This window comes from Rhopilema esculentum, unplaced genomic scaffold (genome assembly GCF_057945365.1).
Source record: "Rhopilema esculentum isolate cy_ngs unplaced genomic scaffold, ASM5794536v1 HiC_scaffold_30, whole genome shotgun sequence".
NCBI lineage: Eukaryota > Metazoa > Cnidaria > Scyphozoa > Rhizostomeae > Rhizostomatidae > Rhopilema > Rhopilema esculentum.
This window is the reverse complement of record NW_028300841.1, coordinates 105,290-125,000: the sequence shown is the minus strand read 5'-3', so window position 1 is coordinate 125,000 and position 19,711 is coordinate 105,290. Positions and strand designations below refer to the sequence as shown.

At 35.7% G+C, this 19,711-nt stretch overlaps 3 protein-coding genes across 6 annotated transcripts; 2 read left to right on the top strand and 1 right to left on the bottom strand.

The window, feature by feature from the left end:
• Positions 1-3,735: 3,735 nt before the first annotated feature.
• Positions 3,736-5,076, top strand: LOC135685011 (uncharacterized). The gene is made up of 3 exons (XM_089115425.1): positions 3,736-3,993; positions 4,521-4,689; positions 4,853-5,076. Exons 1-3 carry the CDS (start codon positions 3,736-3,738, stop codon positions 5,074-5,076), a joined length of 651 nt encoding a protein of 216 aa, XP_088971551.1.
• Positions 5,077-5,942: 866 nt separating this feature from the next.
• Positions 5,943-7,757, top strand: LOC135685012 (uncharacterized). 2 transcript variants are annotated; one of them, XM_089115427.1, is made up of 4 exons: positions 5,943-6,075; positions 6,883-7,060; positions 7,486-7,533; positions 7,659-7,757. In XM_089115427.1, exons 1-4 carry the CDS (start codon positions 5,968-5,970, stop codon positions 7,664-7,666), a joined length of 342 nt encoding a protein of 113 aa, XP_088971553.1. In that variant the 5' UTR covers positions 5,943-5,967; the 3' UTR covers positions 7,667-7,757. The 2 variants fall into 2 exon arrangements, with proteins under 2 accessions (XP_088971553.1, XP_088971552.1); XM_089115426.1 differs by lacking the exon at positions 7,659-7,757 and having other exon boundaries at positions 7,486-7,611.
• Positions 7,758-11,607: 3,850 nt separating this feature from the next.
• Positions 11,608-19,185, bottom strand: LOC135695753 (uncharacterized). 3 transcript variants are annotated; one of them, XR_016145237.1, is made up of 7 exons: positions 19,027-19,185; positions 18,443-18,481; positions 17,928-17,966; positions 17,668-17,733; positions 17,255-17,348; positions 12,940-16,091; positions 11,608-12,482 (listed from the first exon to the last, which is right to left on the bottom strand). XR_016145237.1 is itself a non-coding variant. In XM_089115428.1 (6 exons), exons 1-5 carry the CDS (start codon positions 19,183-19,185, stop codon positions 17,265-17,267), a joined length of 387 nt encoding a protein of 128 aa, XP_088971554.1. In that variant the 3' UTR covers positions 11,608-16,091; positions 17,255-17,264. The 3 variants fall into 3 exon arrangements, 2 of the variants coding, with proteins under 2 accessions (XP_088971554.1, XP_088971555.1); XM_089115428.1 differs by having other exon boundaries at positions 11,608-16,091; XM_089115429.1 differs by having other exon boundaries at positions 11,608-16,091; positions 19,036-19,185.
• Positions 19,186-19,711: the final 526 nt, after the last annotated feature.

Here is a 19,711-nt window from a genome sequence, read left to right as displayed (position 1 = left end):
CTGAGGTTCTTGCAGATACCCTGTTTCATAGACACAAATTCTCGGTAAAAGATTCCAAATTCCCATCAATTTCTACGATACTTAAACCTCATGAAAGTTTGAACTCGCTGTTATTGCGTGTTAAAGTTCTCTTGATCCTTGTGTGATTTCAGCAGGCACTACAATATCCTGGGACGCCTGCATGAAAGTAAGGCAGGAGGGGCAGTGTTGGTGCTGAGGGCAAGTCATACATTTTTCTAGTAACATAATCGAGTATTCTTGGGGGGAGGGGCATAATAGAATATTAATATGAATATGTGCCACCCATACAGCCGGGTCCTTTGCCATCAAAGATTCTAAACGTAGGGAAAATGTTGACGATGTCCTCCATACATACAAGTGAGTATTGAATTGCCTTGTCACTTTTCACGATGTTTGGTTTTATATAAATCAATGCGGTTATAAATAGGCAGGTTGTAAAAATTGATTTCCTGCTATGTTTTAGTACCGATTTACCCTTGTTAGGTTCCTGGAGTTCTTCTCAGGGAACAAGTCTTTTGTTTTTTGCCGCTCTCGCTCCAGCGGCCCATCAGTGTTGTCTTTTTTAAAATTTTTTCATTGTAATTAATATAACGAGAGTGGTCAAAGTTGCCATCAATTATCTATAAGATTCTATAATATTTTCTTGGGAGTCGTATATTCAAGATCAGCTGTCCCTCCAGCCACCCCCCCCCCCCCCCTCAATGTAGGCTCCCCTGATAACTTCGACACTGAATTTAATGCACCAGTAAAAACGTGAATCGCAGCAAACCGTTTGCTGCTGTTGATACTCTAGTGCCCTGCTTATAAGAAACAGCGTTTTCAGTTTCAGGTCTGACTTGTTATATTATAGAATAAGGTAAGCAAAAGTCAGGGGAAGGTTTTTTATTAGAAAAATCATGTCCTATCGATTAACTACTCAGATAGGACCTCAATAATTGTGATACAAAACATGTCATTCAAGCCACTTTAAACTATCTTATCAAAGTGTTTGGTTATGTTTCCAAAGGCTTTAACATATATATTTATAGCTTTTCGAATAAGAAAGAAGCTTTTTTCAGACCTGTCCATTCCATGTATTTAATGTATTTTGATTTTTCATTTCTACTGTATTCGTGGAGCAAAATCAAGGCATCTTTTTCGATTGTTGAAGGGACACAGTGATATTTTGTTCATCATCTGACACCGGATAGGTTTATGAATCGGACTTGGTAAACAGTGAGAAACAAGCTGTTTTAGCCCCTTTTAATGAAATCTTTTCTTATAATAGATTGAGGTTATTTTTAGTCAACTTTTTAGCTTTTTTTTCATTTTCTGACTCGACCAAACTTTTCGATCATTCTTTTATTCGAACAGCTTTTCTCAGTCTCTACATTTCTCGGTCTCATGAGAGTTAGAATAGGTGACCGAGTTCCGACTGCACTGCCTTTGGTAATAAGCTATAACCTTCTTATATTTAAAGCTACTTTCTTCAGCTAAAAAGAAAATCCCTAATGCCTACCTGCGCAATATCATCGTGAATATGACGTTAGGTAACAATGTCGGACAGAAAGGCATCTGGGAAAGTGAAGGCTTGAAACCAAAATGGTGGCCAGAAAACGTCGCATTCGCTTCTCCTAATTTCCGCGAGAGAGATAGTAAGTGAAAATGGTTTCCTAATCTAAAAAGCGTTGAGTGAATTTCAGAAACCGATAGCTTTTATATGCCTGTTAGCTGTTGCAGTTTTCTACATTTTCTAGAGGATAACCTCCATTTTACTACAAGAGATTTTACACTTTAAGTAGAGCAATATACATGTCCTCAAGGACTATTGGAGTAGAAGCTAAATAAATTCTCACTAGACAATATGGAAATTATCTTAACAATAGTTTCCCAACCTTTCTAAGAAACTCTATCAATAAGTATAACCAGTTAGCGACGTAGATCGGAAAATTCATAGGAAAGCCGAGAAATTTAGATTTTCCGACAAAAATTTTATAAGAGTTTTTCTTTTTTCATAAATTTGAACATAAGTTACGTGTCATTAATCATGCTACTTGAAAATTTTTCTTGTCTTCTTCTCATTGAAAGAGATTGCCAATCTGATTCAGAATAACAGAAAAAATCACCACATTCACCTTTAAAATTTTTTCTCTCAAAATGTACATCTTAGATAAAAATAAACAGCCAACCCGTCAACGTTAAATTTCTGACAAGATCAGAAGTTTCCCGACAAGACAGCAGTTTATCTAAGCCACTGAGTATAATGTTTGACTAAACATTCAACCTAAGTATTAATTGTTAAAGTGGTTCATAAGATATTTTTTCATTAATTTTGCTTTTGTTTCAAGGCAAAACTGTTATGTCTTCCAAAGACCTTTTGATGGTGGGGGAGCGCCTACGAAACCATCTTATAAGTATGGGTTTTAATCCTGAAAAGAAGGAAAGGAAGGAGTCTAACAAAGAAGAGGAGACCCATATGCCTGATGGTGTTAACAAGCCAGTCCCTCCCAATGATAATTTTTCCAGCGATTGTCAGGGTTCTGAGCCTGAACTTCAAAACCTTGGATCGAGCAGAATGCCACCCAATTGCTCTTCTGCGCAAAAACCAGCTTTGAAAACACTGGTGAGAGCTTTCTATGTTCAATGTCTTGTTAATAAAAATCTGTTACTGAAAAAATGTTCTTATAACAAAAAAAACTTTCAAAGATAGAAGAAAATAAACTTCATTTGGGAATAAGAACTCGAGAATTATTTTCCTGATTGCAAACCATTTTGAAATGCTCCAGTATTCTTTACCAATTCAAGAAACATATTTATTTCCTTACGACAAAATAAATTACTAATTTCGATACTGGCTGCAAGGACTTTTGTTAATTTGTCTCCAATGTCTCCTTGACTCATCAACCAAATAAATTTGTTTTCGAAAGTCTGCTTTTAATTATTGGGGTATTTTTCCTCAGCAAATGATCACTGTAAAATGAAACTCTAATGTCTATCTTTTTTATGTATCGTGATATATCGTCATCATTTGTAAGGGCCATTTGCAAAGACCACACACCTTGATAGGATCATGGGCTGAATTCAAAGGGACAGCAGCTGAAATAAAGGAGGATGTTTTCGATGAGCTGATTGGGGTAATTTTATGAAATTGGTGAACAGGCCTACTTCAAAGACCTAAATGATAAGTCGATGGAAGCCAGGTAAAAATGGAACTTTCAAGCTTAACTATTAAGCAACTTCTAAGCAACTTCTATTCAAACCTTTTTGCAGGAGAAAGAAAATATGCTAGCAACTTTGTAACTAATTCAAGTAGTTGAGAAGATGAGGGGGCAACCTGGCTGAAGAGCAAGAAGCTATACATACTCAGTACCAAATTTACTCTGGAAATTTTTACCCCATTTGCCAAAAGTCGTCACAGGTTATTGTATCCAATTTTGTCGTTTTGTCTTGAGAATTGTGGTATAAATATTTATCATCTGTCCAAAAATAAGTTACACTCCGCTGCGCCATGAAGGAGATAGCTCTATTAGGCTCTATTCGAAAAATTAAAGGAAAATTTTTGCTTTTACTTTCAAATAAATATAAATTTCTTTGTATCAAAACTTTTTTTGTTTTATTTTGATTAATTTAATTGAAACGATTTGTTGTAAGCTTTAATTTTTCGGATGCAATAGTTCATGCTAGAAGTACAGCACCGACGGAAGGAATTTCATATTTGCGGCTGAGAGAAGAGCGATGAATGTGGTGCCTGTAAATTTACACAGGCTCGAGTTCCAATGCTCTAGCACTGTACATAAATGGATTCATAATTCATTCGCTAGGTTGCAGAATAAAGTCCCAGATGGATTGATCCCAGGTGTGGCAAACGGAGACGGTAATTGCCTATTCAACTCGACGGCTAGGCTTTTATCCCTGGACGAGTGCATGGCACCTCTGATAAGACTTGGCTCTGTGTTGTTTGCAGTGGATCATTACGATCATCTTTTTGATGGAGTATGTACCTTTACTGCTTTTTTATATGGGCTTATTTCCACGGTTTGCGGAGCATATTACAGATTGAGGGGGTTAAAACGTTTGATGGGGGGCTAAACATGCTAAAAACCAAGAGCAAGGCAACTTTTTTCATGGTTTCCAGAAAAATTTGGTTACTATTCACAATGGATATTATTAGAAATTAATGAGGGGCTAAAGCCTGGTCCGCTTTGGCTGTGTTTATTGCATGTTGATTTATGATCTGCAATATCACAGGTTAGGCTATTGGTCAGTTATTGTCAAGACACATTTACACTAGACGATCTGCAATTATCTGTTGAGAGAACTATTTCAGAGAAAAATTTGACTTTTGAAAGTAGACAATTAAAACTAGCACCTAAATTCGTTTAAAAAGATACAAATGCAGCTTTTTATCAAGAAATCTTCATTTATACATTTAAAGCTGAATTAAATCAATCTTTTGTGAGGTAATAACAAAAGTGACATCCAGTAAATCTTTATTGCGCATAATTGTTTGTTTGTTTCAGTTCAACATAAAACTGTCAAATATTGATATGGCATCAGCATTTCTCAGCCAAAATTGCAGTAGCTTTACGTACGAAAGACGTCCAAAAAACAGCCCATCTATAGACGAGCTTCTTCACCATGTCATTTCTCACGAGATAATGATAACATCAGTCAATGGTGAATTTTCAGGTAAATTGTATTTTGAAAATTATCATATAACGTTTAGTATGGCTATATATATTTTAGTGCTATTTTATTTTATGTTTTGTGCTTCACTGAAATAAGCCATTCAAAGTCTGTTACCAAGTTGTGTACTGATGTATAGTTTACTAATTTGCCCTTTTTCTGGTAGGGCCCCTGCAAGTGCATTTCATTTCTGGGCTTATTAACCGCCCAATCAACATGGACTGCGAGTTTTCAAATCGCTTTTGCTACGCTGGCAGAGTCAATCCATGTCCTTGTTCAGGGCAACAAACATACGGGAGCTCTCTGAACATAATGTGGACAAACTTTGCAGATGATGGAGAGGACAGGATAAACCATGTTATTCCGGTCTACCACGTTAGAGGCAAATAGTTGAATATAATTATTAATGCATTATTTGAAGATAGATGCCTTGAAACAATTACCATACCATACTCTTGCTTTCACTTTATAGTTTGAAATTACAACTTCGTGATACTTTGATTCCTTAATATGTGTCAGTATCTCCAAAATCTCGAATGAATACTGACTTGTCAGTGCCAGAATTCAAGTTGGTGAATGAGGAAGAGCACTGTATGGCAGACAAAGTTTTGAAATGCATTCAAGAGAAGAGTGCTCCAATCTCTTGGATTCAATGCACTCTGTGTAGAGCTTGGTACCACATGGTTTGCTGTGGCATGGGTGACAAGAATCGGGCAAAATTTGTTTGCTGCTCAAATGGCGTTTACTCCAGGTAAGTTGGAAGAAAAACTCCTTTTTTTTCATTGGATCCTCACAATCTGCGAGGTAGCCCTTGTCAGCTACAATCAGATAATCATAAAGCTTATCTGTTCATTGCTTTGTTTGGTTTAAGTACCTATAGGTAATTCAACCATAGGTTGGGAATTTGCTTTAAGTACCGAAATAAGGGGAAAATATTGTTTAGAGTTTTGCCGTGTTTCATAACGGTTTAATGCTACAAGATTTCCATACTTGATCTCTAGTCTGCGACAGGTTAGATTTTGAAAAGTTAGACAATGTTGCAAAACAGAAACATGTAATAAATCAAAAATCAAAGTAGAAGAGGAGGTTTTAAGCCGTCTGAAAACTTTTGAATATGATTAGGATTTAAGCGACTATTTCAATGTGTATGGCAGTTGAGTAAAATTTATGGTATATCTTGCAAAGTTATTGACTATACATCGGTGGCAAAAAATGATCAGTTAAATTTCTGTACGTTAATTTTGATAGCCTTTTCATGTGGCCGAACTTTTTCGCCTCCGGATGACGACAAAAATTGGAGCACCAAAAAGGAGTCGACATCAATGTTCAAGACATTGTAGACACATTAGATGGTGGGCTTTCCTCGAGGTCTATAGAGCTTTACATCAGGTTTGCTTTAATTTTGTTTTTACATATCACTACTACATTCTAGGACATATTTCACTTCTACAGAAATTTTTTCCAGGACAGGGTCTAAAAAATTATTGTGTAAGACATATCCTGGTAATTATTTCCAAAGACCTAGACCCTCCCCCTCCCTCGGGAGGAGAGCTCCACATTTCGAGCACTTGCAAATTGAAATGCACACGTAGGTAAAGATTTTGTGTGGTACAAATAATAATGATTCTACTTCACATGGATGTTTTCTAAAGATGCATCCACTCATAAGCCACCTAACATTTCACGAACGACTGCAGCTCTGCAGCTAGCATCCTAGCCAACGCTTGCATAAAGATACAGGTATACAGTTATGCCAGTTTCATATTTTCATATTTCTTTATGCTATAATGTCAGTTCCGAAATGTCCAGATCCAAGCATATTCTATCATGCACTTTTATGTCTCTGATGCAGGTATTTTTGGTGCTCTTTTTTGCCTGTATATTTGTCAAACAGGATTTTTAGGTTTGCTCAATTTTCTACCACTCATGTGCATAGATTCTAGGGGATTGTTGCTTTAGGGAGAACTTGGGAAATCTCTAGATTCTAAAGGGGAATCCCAGCTTTAGAGGTCAGTGTTTCTAAAACTATATTTGTTTTTTGGTTTTTTCTCAACAGTAGAGTTGTTAAGCTTAACAAAAAAAGGCCAGTGCTTTATTTTGTGAAAATGATTATGGTTTCTTAGAATAACCCATGTGGCAAATCATGACTCGCGAAATAATTATCTTTTGTTTTGAAACTGTGGAATATTTTTTCAGAAATTTTTGGCAACAGTGTTTCCTGCTTGGGCACTAAGGCGTGTTTGCAACAGTACATCACCAGTTTCCGAGCCACAGAGAATAACCTACAAAGTATCACTAGAAAATCTCTCTCCCGTGCTATTAGGTGGTTGGTTGGCTGCTACGGGTATTACATTGCAGCTGTTATCAAATCAAGGTTTGGTTTTGTCCTCAATGTTTATTTTCTCATATAGATATATGCAGAATGAGATTTTGCCTGTGGAATGCAAGAACGTGTTTATAGGGACAGATGCTGTCTGGGAAATGGTAAAGACATCAGAAAATGACGCCACTATGGTCAAAAAAACTGCACATCTTTTTCCAAATGAGGATCTTCTCAGTAAAAAAAAGTTGTTATATCCTTGCGGTCTGAATCCTCAAGTTACCATACTTTTATTCTTAGCAGTGATAACAAGTATTCGGGAAAGGCATTTATGTGTTTCTATGCTTCACTGCCATATACCCCAGAGTAGTGTCTAAATTGTTTTTACAGCTTTACCTTCTTTTTTTCTCATGTATTCAAATTATAAATTTAATGATTATTGTAAGATTTATTACCTTTTGAAGTTTTCAATTTTGCAGAGATTGCTGGCATTGGGTTCTGGTTGTTGCAAATTTGGAAAATGACTGGTAAAATGAATTCTACCTCTGTTCTAAATACTGATGTCAAATTTCAAGAAAATTAATGGATCTTCAGTTTTTATTGGCCATCTTGTCAGAATTAGGAGCTATTTAACTAAGCAAATCTTCCTTAGGTTGGTAGTCTTGGATTCAGCTCCCAACGCCACGGGTCACGCATTGACGCTCAAAATAGAAGAGAAGTTTCTTCGCCATCTAAAAGCCCTGTATGCGAATGCTGGCTCAAAGAATCGCCAAATCCGGGTTCTTCGAGGAGAGGTGATCATTAAATATATCTACAAACTGCAATTAAAAAAATTGCCTTGTAGATTTATTTTTAATAAAGAAGCCCGACCTCATAATAAAAACACTCACATTTCATATGCACCATTTGCATCTTATAGCTTATTTGGATTTTCACTCTTTTCAAGGTACCAAGACAAAATGGAGGCATTGACTGTGGCCCAATGGTCCTCAGCTCTATTCTAAAAGTTGTTGAAAATGCAAGTATAATTGTTTACATCAAATCTTTTTTTTAACTGGTTGCGTGGAGCAGCAACATTGCGACCTTGAAATGCTTTTAAACAGATAAATTCAAAGTAGTTTAAGAATCCGTTTTCCTCACTAGGACCGCTATCATCGAAATTTGAATCATTTCACAAAGAGACCATACAAAAAGCCCTACAAACCCCCCCCCCCCCGAAAAAGACCCCACCTTGAATAAGCCCCCGCTGCTACCGTAAATTTTTAAATTGGACCCCTCTATTTGATGCTTTTTGCCATCTGAAGTTGCCTTTGGCATTTTATTGAATTACCACAAAAACTCATACTTTTGGTAATAATTAATTTAATGCTCATAAAGAAAATCCTCCTAAAATAAACGAGATCTTTTAATAATGTCTTCTTAATGTCTACAATAGTTTTAAAAGTTCATGTACTCCGACATACGTAAATAAGAAGCATGCAACATTTGTCAAAAACCGAGACACTGAACAATCTCAAAGACAATCACAATCTCAATCACAATTCCTTATAAATTATAAATAATGACAATGTCAAGGACACTTTTTCAAAAGAGCTCTTTCATCCCTTTGACTCCCATGCACAAGAAAATAAACACTAGTTTGATTAATTATGCATATTTTCGAATTTTGTCAAAGAATTTGGTGTTGGAGAAAAAACATACCATGTTTGCAAAACAGAGTGAAAATGCCAGGCAATAGAAATGAGTGCCCCAATGCTAATTTGGTACATTGTTCCCCCCTTGTCTTGCTTTTTCTTTTGTCTGTTTCATAGACTCCTCTCTGTCTAAGTTGCGGCAATGCTGGCCAATAAGAGTACGGAGTCTTTGCAGAACTGTCTTGTGAAATATTTAATGACTCCCATTCTACTATGGTCTGAAATGGCTTTACTGCTTTTTCCATCATTTTGATCAAAACAGGTTTCAGCATATCGGGTGGTTTATTATTTTGCCAATACCTGTTCTGGGAGCATGTCCTTTATCATTGACCCTGCTCTTCAGGCAGGGAATTTTTCACTACAGTCTAAGGATCTGGATAACAAAAAATTTTAATGGTTAGAATGAAAGTATATATATAAGGGATCCAGATTCCGAGTTGGGACATTTCGGAAAATTGGTTCCTGTCCTTTGCCACACAGTCATTCGTATCAGATTCTTTATCCCCTTCTTCTCCGCTGTTGATAATCACTGTTTCTGCCATCGGGCTGTCTTCTGCTTCATCGGATATAGTTTGCTTGTTCGGCAGTAGATCAACTAAGCCTGTTTTCTTTCTTTTTCTTGGTTTTTGAACTTGTTTTCGAGTCGTTTTTCTTGGGGGGCATTTTTCTAAATACAACTGTAGTAATCACCAAAACTTCCACCTTTTCCTTTCCTTCCACGAATGCTTTTGACTGATGGCGGAAAATGATTGCCAACGAACCAGACCGGCTTCACATCTCCATCTTGAATCTTCCATCCAAATTCCTCCAAGTCAAGATGATTAATGGTCCTCTGCCCACAACCATACCATACATAAGCCTGGCAGTGAGCTCGTTTGATAACTTGGACAACAGAATCTGGATCTGTGGGCAAAGACATCAACGACTTATTTTTCAATCTTTTGTACAAGTGAATTCTTGTTTCCACGTAATCTTCATTATCTTTGCCAGAATAGATCACCGAACGCACAAACTCTCTGACGTTGTTTAGACCATCTTCGGCCAGCTTTCTGCCCTGGCCATGTGACTCAAGCAAACCCAGCTTTGTTTTATCTGCAATAACTTTCTTGAAGATACGAAGCTTACCAGTTTGATAGAAGTACGCTGTCGTGTCGCAGCCTGTAATTGCATGAAAAGGGGACACACCGAGCAAATATCTGATCCAAGGAAATCACAGATTACACCAATTCTGTGTATTTCTCAGCATCATTTTTCAGGTACCTTTATGTGTAAAATGGTATTGAGAATACGCCCCCACCAACAGCACTAACACATCAGTGTCTTTCGCAACAATGACTATATCAGTCTGCTCTTCAAGTGCAATAGCACAAGTCTGGTATCAGCCTCTTCTCTACGTTTACAGTTACCCACTTACTGTTACAACTGTTCAAGCAAAATTTGGTGTGACTAAGATTTTTTCTTTGACAAATCCTTCATCTGAATATAAAAAAGTGTTTTGCTTCCTATTCTGCACACTGCTTTATAGGAAACAAAGTACAGTTTGTTAATTATCATTGGGGGAGGGGCTCAAGCACCCTGTATCTGGCGGCCCTCTAATTGATACAGTCTCCGGTGCTCAAACAATAGGGAGCAATTTTGGTATATTTATTGGATGCAGTGTAAAAAAGCTCTGCTCACTTTTACAATTTAGGAATTCCTACCAGAATCAGAGTAATTTCCATCCGTAGTTGCAACATGCTCTATTTTTTTAAGGGACATGTTTTGAGGAATGCACGTGCCTTGACCCTGTCTTTACATCCCTGGAGCCCACACAGAAAGTTTTTGTTCCATGTTTTTTCAGAAATTTTTCCGTTTTTTTTAACACCCATTCATTTGTGAGTGTATCTATATCGGAAAGAAAGGATGCAACAGATTCTCCTTTCTTTTTTGTGCATCAGGTGTTTCTAAAAAATTGAATCACATCCCAAGTGTTATAGAAAAAATATTTAAATACATGAAGGAATATATATTTTACAATTCTTTAGTCTTGTAATTTTACAATTGAAAGTGTAACGATGTAAGCAGAGGCACCAGAACAGGCTATGTGCAAGAAAGTCTTCAATTGTAGATATCACAAATTAAATTATTACCAGCAGAGAAATTTAAGGAAAATTTAGAGCTGCACATTATTCTTGGGAGTTCTGTGTTGAAGAAATAAATATTGGCTCTTACACAAGAATAATTGCACTTGATGCGCAAGTACATGTAAACAAGGAATTTATTCATGTTTGGTTTCTGGAAAGGGGGGGGGGTACTCCCATTATGGCCTCACAGGGGTCCAGTCAGGTTAAAAGAGCGCCAAGGCTAAATATTTAAAAACTTGCCCTGAAATGGTAATGTTTTTGACAATAACCCTGAAATGGTAGCATAAAAACCAACATTATGCCCTTGGTAGCATCTTTGTGCTCCCCAGACCCTTTTTTGCCAAATTTCTTTGCAATAGATTAAAAAAAACAATCTGAGGACAGCAATTTCAGGCTAAAAAGAACAAATTGCAATTCACTAAACAAGAAAAAGACCAGCTTTCAAGCTTCTTTGTATCGACATATCTTCAAAATATTTTCAGTAAACTACTTGTTCCTGCCAAGTTTTGTGCAGCAGGTCACTTAAAGTGCCACTTAACTACTTTTGACAAAAACTATTGTTCCTTTTTTAATGCGCTTGTTCTATGAAACAATTATCACTGATTCGATTGGCAGCATTATTTTTGCATTTCAATAAAGGAAAAGGCGTTCAATTACAGTCAAATAATGACTGGAGATTCTTAACAACAGCAATAGGATAGGATGTGGTAGGGGAATTGGCAATATTTTATAATCAAATAAAGTTTGACCAGTCAGTATTCAACCAAAGTAATGATTTTAAAAAATTGGGCCTATTTTATTCAACTCCATTTTTTATTGGGCCTGTTTTTTTTCTTCTAAGGGTTCGCAGCAAAGCATGAAGTGAATGCAGGCCTTGGTTAACCTGTTTAACCAATGGTTGCAAGCAACCCAAAGGAATATCTTTGATATGCATAAACAATGTTAACTTATTTGTGCCTAGATTTATTTAGATATCTTCAATTGAAATGCTCTGTTGAAGGCCTAGTCGCTTCTAGGGAATACAGATGCTGTTGGGAGGTACAACAGGCTATAGGTATTTCAGGGAACAGCAGAAGAACTAAGATGTGTTACTAATCATCCAGATTTCTCTGTTTATCAAACAAAACTGTCCTAAAACTTGCTGGATCTCTTTTCAAAACTAGAGATGGAAAATGCTACAAGCGTCAAGCAAATCAAACAGAAAATGAGTAGGTTTATAAAAAAATTTTATCCAGGAGAGTGGAATTTCCTCAAAGAAAAATGAAGGCCAAAACATGCTTTATTTATTGCAATACACAGATGCTGCAAAACAGTCTTTAGACAGTTGGGCGTTCCACAGTAAACTCATTTCTAAAAACGGCTTTGAAAAATTTAGAAAAGACATTAACTATCTTGTACATAAGTTAGTTATATAAGCAATAATAAAGTTATTGCAATTAGAGAATACAGTAAGAGACAATATTCCAACTGAAATCTTCAATTCATTGTACATAAAGCAATTTTTCCTTGATTAAACTAAATGTTCGGTCAAGAAACCTCTTGATAATTCTACAAAGCATCTTAACTTTCTTGCAGATTTTCAAAAGCCGTTGCATATAGATGGCTTATTCGCTGGATGTTAGGCTTTCTTGGATACGATAATGCCAGACCTCTCCCAGCCTGCATATATAAATTCGTAAGAGAGAGATATAGAAAAAGTACCATAAAAATGCAATTGCTTCTCAAATACACTGCAGATGCAATTGTTTAAATTTTATTTTATACCTCGAAGTTGAAAAAAGCTGAATATTGTCAGATATTTTCAGAAATGCTTAAAGTTCTGGTTTCTACAGGTACAGTCAGCAATTATGCTTTTAGGCAGAGGGGTTTTTAAGAAGTCAAACCTGCACTCTGTGCCAAAGAATGAAAAGCATAACATCTTCGGTTGCCAATGGTTTAAAAGGGAATTATAACCCTTCAAGGCAGCTTGTTTCTGGTATTCATCAAAATTGAGTCAAGTTTATCATAGGCTAGTGTCCCAGGAATATAATTGATTATGATAAATACTTTTTCAAAGCAAAGCTAAATGATTTCCCCGGCACAGTACTGTTGATAAAAAAGGGACCTATAAACATACCTATTTTGAACCATTTTCTCTTCTCCAGTTGATCATGTATGCATTTTGGAAAAGCGGATTATCGTGGCCATCATGCCTGTTTGCAATATGCCTCAAAATGGATGTCCATTTAGCAGTGATCATTGCACCAAAGCCTTGTCTTGTCGATAACACACACCAATACAAATGTCTTCGAATTCCCTTGACCCAATATTGCAGCCTGTCCAACCCTTTCTCTTTAGCAGCTTGTGAAATCCTTTTACAAATTGACCTTGCCACATGCCAAATGTCATAATAATGATGGGTATCTATCTTTCTGATGGGTATTTTATAAATTTATTAAAGTTCTTATCATCAAATTTAACGCTAACAGCAACCTTAAATGTCATGCACTAGACAGCAACCTTAAAAACTAACATCGTCATTCTGGTTTTCCAACTCATGTACTCTCTTTATCAGCATCTTTACCTCTTTCTTTAGCCTACTGTTCTTCTTCTGGCATGTAACTAGGTTAGCTGACAAAACTGGACATTTAAGGCAGCTAGCTTTTTTTGTTGTGGTTAGGGTGTCTACAAACTCGTCTAAATGAGCCTCTCTTGAGCATTGAACAGATTCAAGGATGAAGGGATCGGCAGTGCCTTTGGTTTTGGGGTCAATGTCAGGCGACTTTGCTATCGTTTTAAAGCCTGAAAAGTAATTTTGGGAGTAGGCATTGAAGAAACATGGAACAGAACAGCTACAAGGACATTAGAAATGTCACAAGAAAGACCATTACTTTTTGTATAAATCAAAGCCTAAACTTAATTTGGAGCCCTTAAGCCTTTCTTGTGCATATGTATGTCTATAATTAAAATTTGATACATCTCCAAAAGAAAAGACCCATTGTAAAAAAATTAGGCCCTACGAACCTTTCTTGCATTCTGTTTATCCCTTTCGCTTTCCGGCGCTCCTGAAAGGGTTCCAGCTGCATCGATTGATGGAATCCCTCCGATTTCAAGCCTTCTTAGGCTTTTAATGTTTTCACTTTGGTTTCCAATGATAATGTCAATTCTCCTCGCAAAGTCAGGCAGTGTGAAATGAATTGAGCATAACACGAAAGTAGCAGATGGAGTGAAGCCGGCTCTATGCCTTCAAACGAGAGAGACCCACTGCCTTCTTTGCTGCAGGTTTCTTGGGAAAATATGCATCGATACTGCATGCGTATAACTATTATTTGTACAGCTGGTTTTGTTAGGTGCTCCAGCAACACAGTACCTTCCTTTCCGGCCTGTATTTTTCTTCTTCTTTACTTCTATTTCACCCGGCTTTTGGTATACTTATACTAAACCCGTATGTGCGTGACAGATGTATAAATCAGATTATGTCACGCATTCCTGACTGACCGCGTAGATTTTTCGCACCAAAGATCACAAAAATCAACACTTTCGGGCTCAATTAAAAGGTGTTATAGAGATGACACGCAAAAAATAATTGCACTATTCAATTCAGCGACTCTGAATTAATGGATAAAATAAAAAAAAAACACATGGTCAAAATTTTCACTAAAGTAGTTCAGTGACACTTTAAGATCATCTGGAAATCACAAAACTTTATTCTAAAACTACTTACAAAATACCCAGTGGTTACGCCTCAGTGTGGGGAGGACCTGTCTCCCCCAGTTTTCCAAGAGGTTGATTTTCTATTTTCCCGAAATCTGTTGGAAAGCCTTTGTGGTTGGGTTAATCAGGTCGATTTTGATTTTTTGTTCTTGCAAACGAGCCCCGGTAAGTTTTCAAAATAAATCAAAAATACTAAAAAAGGCGTTTTCAGCGTTTTCCAAGAGTCTGAAGGGCTGGGAACGCCACTAAAAATACCAGGTTTTTAATTTCTTTACGCTACAGAAGAGCCAATACCACCTTTCGGATCGCTTCGATGAGATCTTTCAGTTGGTGTAATTCAATTTGATGTGCAACATATATTCAATAAAATAATCCTTCAAAAGACCTGGCAATTAAAAACTATGACGTCACTATGATATCACAGTCACGCCCAATCCAGAAGGTAATCACCCAAAAAATTCCAATTGCAAAACCCTTCAAAATGAGCCTTTGGCCCCTAACATACTCCATACCGTTTGAGATTTATGACAAGAATGCCTAGAAATTGCAATGTATAATGGAGGGCCGGGCCACATGGACAAAGCATTATAAAAAAATTCAAAACATCATAAAAAACATCAATTCCTGAAGTGAAACCAAAACCGTTACCACCGTTCGAATCGCTTTGGTGAGATCTTTTATTTGGTGTTATTCATTTTGATGTGCAACATGCATTGAACCAATTAATTTAAAAAAATTCCTTGAAATTCAAGACTATCCAAGACGTCACTATCACATCACAGCCCACCCAATCTAAAAAATTCCCCTTGAAAAATCCTTGCAAATGAGCCATTGGCCCCTAACATACTCAAGACCGTTTGAGAGTTATGACAATAAATCCTAGAAATTGAAACACAAAATGAGGGGCCGGGCCTCTTCGACACTGCATTACAAAAAATGGAAACATCATTCAAACATCGATTTGTAAAGTAAAACCAAAACCATTACTACCATTCCATTTGCTCCAATGATATCATTCATTTTGTGCAATGTATATTGATGTCTAACATGGGATGGGCAAATAAACTCCCATTTTTTGTGAACGTTAACAATAGAAGTTGTAATCAGTGAAAGCCAGCCATTAAACCATTTAACTTGTATGGTTCATTGAACTTATATTTTATCCCTTTTGATATAATACGAGGTCATTGAACTTGCATGAACCATTTAAAACAGTTCTCAATCAATGTATGACAGAAACAGCAATATTCCACATGCTCATTATAAGAAGGAAGACGAAAAAACATGAATGTCCACAATTTCGTTCTAACAATAATTTATAAAATATTTAATTAACAAACACAACAACCAAAAGCTAATTTACAATTTACAATAAATAACAAATCTATAAAATAAAAAAAAATTCTCTAAACAAACTACTGAACTAAACATCGAACAAAAAAAATTTAACGGTTAAAGACCGGCCTGCTACCGGCATGAAAAATGTATTTCGCCCCGCTTTGGGGGGTTTGTTTTGTCTTGTTATGTCTTTGGTGACTTGGTTTTGTGAACTTGACAATTATTGTCATCCCTGGTCTGTAAGGAGAAGAGAAACGTTACTTAGCCGACACTAATTATGCAACAAAGACATTGAAATACACTCATTTTTTTGATAAGTGCTGGACAGTAAAAAATATTATGAAACTGTAGTACTCGAAGCTAAAAAATTAAGAAAATATATAATCGTGACTTGAACAACTGAGAGCAACGAAATTTTGTGAAATCCAAGAGCATTGCCCTACTATTATTGTGTTGCCCTAGAACTTAAGACAAAAACGAAAAAATACTTTGTTGCCTAGAACTTAAGACACATAACAGAAGCGAATCTATTGATGTGATAAAAAAGGTCACTCGTGACACCATAATTAAGAAACTTTTAAGAACAATGAGTATTGAAATTTCCAGAACATCAAGAAACTGGAGTACTCAACATCGACCTTAATTTCTCATAAATAATGAGTGTATTGTTAAGATGAAAAAGGAAATTATCTCAATAATATCACCAAAAGGTGTCTAGGCATAGAGACATAATTTGAAATCTGTGCAGATGTAGGTGCTTAATATCTTTACACGGTTTTAGTAGCTTATTATTAAATGGGCTCATAGATGAAGGGGAGCATTTACGAACATATATGTCTGTAAAAAAGAAACTGAATGCTTGTTTATTGAGAATACACACTTTAGTCTACAAGAATATTGAAACTCATAAAGTCTATAAGAATATTCAAGCTCATAAAGTCTATAAGAATATTGAGGCTCGAAATTGCTAAAATTTAAAATTAATTTAAGAATAATCCCAGGCTCAACCTTCATCAAGACTGAAAACTTTCCTTTATCTAGATCTGAATAGGATCGTATTTGTAAAATTACATTTTGCATTTTAATATCACATTTGTTGTTCTGTTTGTTTTTGCTCAATTCAGGATGAAGCAACACATCAGAAAGATTTAATGTTTTTCTTTGATCTTAAGGCGAATTAAGAATAATTTAAGAATAATCTTAGGCTCAAAATCGAAAGTTTTTAAGAATATTAAGGCTCGGCAGAAAATTAGGTATTCTAAAAAAAAGTGTCTAGAGCCATTTTAAGCAGAGCTTTAACGAGAGAGGAAATAGCGGCTGTACGAGAGTAGAAGAGGGGGGGGGGGGGAAGAGGTGTCACTAACCATGAAAATACAGTAGGGATATATTGTCATAAATACCTTATCTCCTTCAATCTTTTCCTGTCCTTTGGATTTGAAAGTGCTTTGTGATTTGGCGCTTCATTGCGCCAAATTTCTTTTGGTATGGCAGCATCTAGAGAATATCCAATAAATATATCAAGATTTACAGTTCTAATCAGTCTAAATCACAAGCTTCACCCTCAAGAGCAATTTAGAATAATCATTTTGAAGCATTATTGATTGATTCCAACAAAGCCTAATGGTCAAGGAGTCGGGTGGAAGAAAGTAAAATTATAACAAAATTTAATTCAACTCTAAATTCAGATCAAGCAGAACGTCCACTTATGAAGTTCATATTATTTTTGCTGAAAAATATTTACTACCTGTGGCAATAAGAAAATGAGCAAAGGTTTCTTACTCCTGTTAGATAATGCAAAGTCATGAGATCATACCTTCTTCTTGCCCCCAACGACAACTTCCACTTCAAGTTTTTTCTCTTTTCGTTTTTTTTCCACTTCCTAAAAGATATTCCAAAATTTGTAACGCAAACAGTCAACCATTTTAAGCTGCCTATCATCACGAAGGGTAACGGTTGATAGGGTACAATTATTGTTGTTAAACTGACGAGATATCATCGAAAATCATAAAATTATTCTAAAAATCACTGCTTCTAAAAATTCATGGGAAATAATAGAAAGGAATGCGATGATACCTCCTTTTTCCCCTCCAGGGATTCTCCGTTTTCTACCTCCTGGAAGGTAAGGGAAAATTTATACCAAAAGACTATAAAAAATATTTTGAAAATATATAATTATTTCTGAGACGTAGAGAGTAACGGTTGATAGGTTAAAATTATTGTTGTCAAACTGACTAAATATCAAAACTGTTAAATGAAAAAATTAAAATCTTTTAATTTGCTAGTATAGTAGCACTGAAGATATTGAAATCTATTATTCAAAATCGTCTTGAAGAGAACTTAAACCCTAAGATCAATTTAGAATAATCACATTTGATGCAATATTCATTGAGTGCAATAGAGCGTAATGTTCAAAGAATATGGTGATAAGAAGTGAAATTGGAAACAAAGTAAAGTCCAGCCTAAAATTAACTCAATCAGTACATCCAGTTACGTCTGACGTACATTCTAGCCTGACTAAGAAGGAAATTAACAAAATGAACAATTTGATTTTTTTTCATGCAAAATAGTACACAGGATTGCGAACATACCTTCTCTTCCTCCCTGGAGCTCTCTCCGTTTGCAACCACCTGGAAGGTAAGGGAAAATTTATACCAAAAGACTATAAAAAATATTTTAAAAATATATAATTATTTCTGAGACGTAGAGAGTAACGGTTGGTTGGGTCAAATTATTGTCGTCAAACTGACTAAATATAAAAAAAACAGAAAACGATGCTCAAAATCACTGTTTTATTATTATTCATGCTAGGCAATTGAGAAAAGTGAAATAAAAATCATAGCAAAATGGCGCTTGACTGTGCCAATCTGTTGCTGGTATGGTAGGTTCTATATTACGCTAAATGAAGATATTAAAATGTGCAATTCTAATGCGTCTTAAACAAAATTCAAACCCAAATATCAATTTAGAATAACCATTTTGATATACTATCAATTGATTGCAACAAAGTTAAGTGCCCAAGCAATGGGGTGGAAAAAGTGAAATTTAAGCAAAGTTAAGAAGTTTTGAGATTCACACTAGCATTGCTAAAGGAAACATGCCTCTCCGTGGAATAATTAAAAAACAAAAATGTTCATAGTCAAGACTAAGTATATAATAAAACATGATATCATACATCCATCACCTCCACAACTCTATCGCTCCTCTTTTCTGTATCCATTTTCTTAAAGATAAATGACAATTTACAGCACCAAACTTTAGAGAAATTTATATACTCATTCCTTTTATTGAGACGTAACTTAATGTAATGTAAAACATTTTGGCTGCCTATCATGGGAAGAAGATAAAACGGGGAAAATGTACATACTGTCAAGTTCAGTAGATATCAGAAAGGTTTACAGGATGCCAAAAATCTATTTTTTATTTAGTAACCATTGCTTCTCTTTGGTGCCTAACTGCCGGAGGGTAAGAATGAATGGGAGGGGATGGATTTTATGTTCAAAAATTAATTGAGGGGGGGGGTTCCAATTACCGGAGGGGTCTAAATTATGAGTTACATATACTGAACACTCAAAATGCATTTAAAATAAGTAAGTACACTTATTTCACTATTATATAGCTATTATTTATCATCAACAATATTTAGCCTGTGTTACGCATATTTCACTACAATAATTAACACAAATAATTTAACAATTCTGTCAACTCTCCCTTATGTTGAAGCTTTTCCTCAAAATACTGTATTGAGAACTCGTCTTCATCTTTCTTTTCAGAAAAACTCAAAAAAGAACCCATAATTTTAAACTTCAACTTTTTTTTATAAAACTTCAACTAACCTTCAATTTTTTAAAACTTCAAAT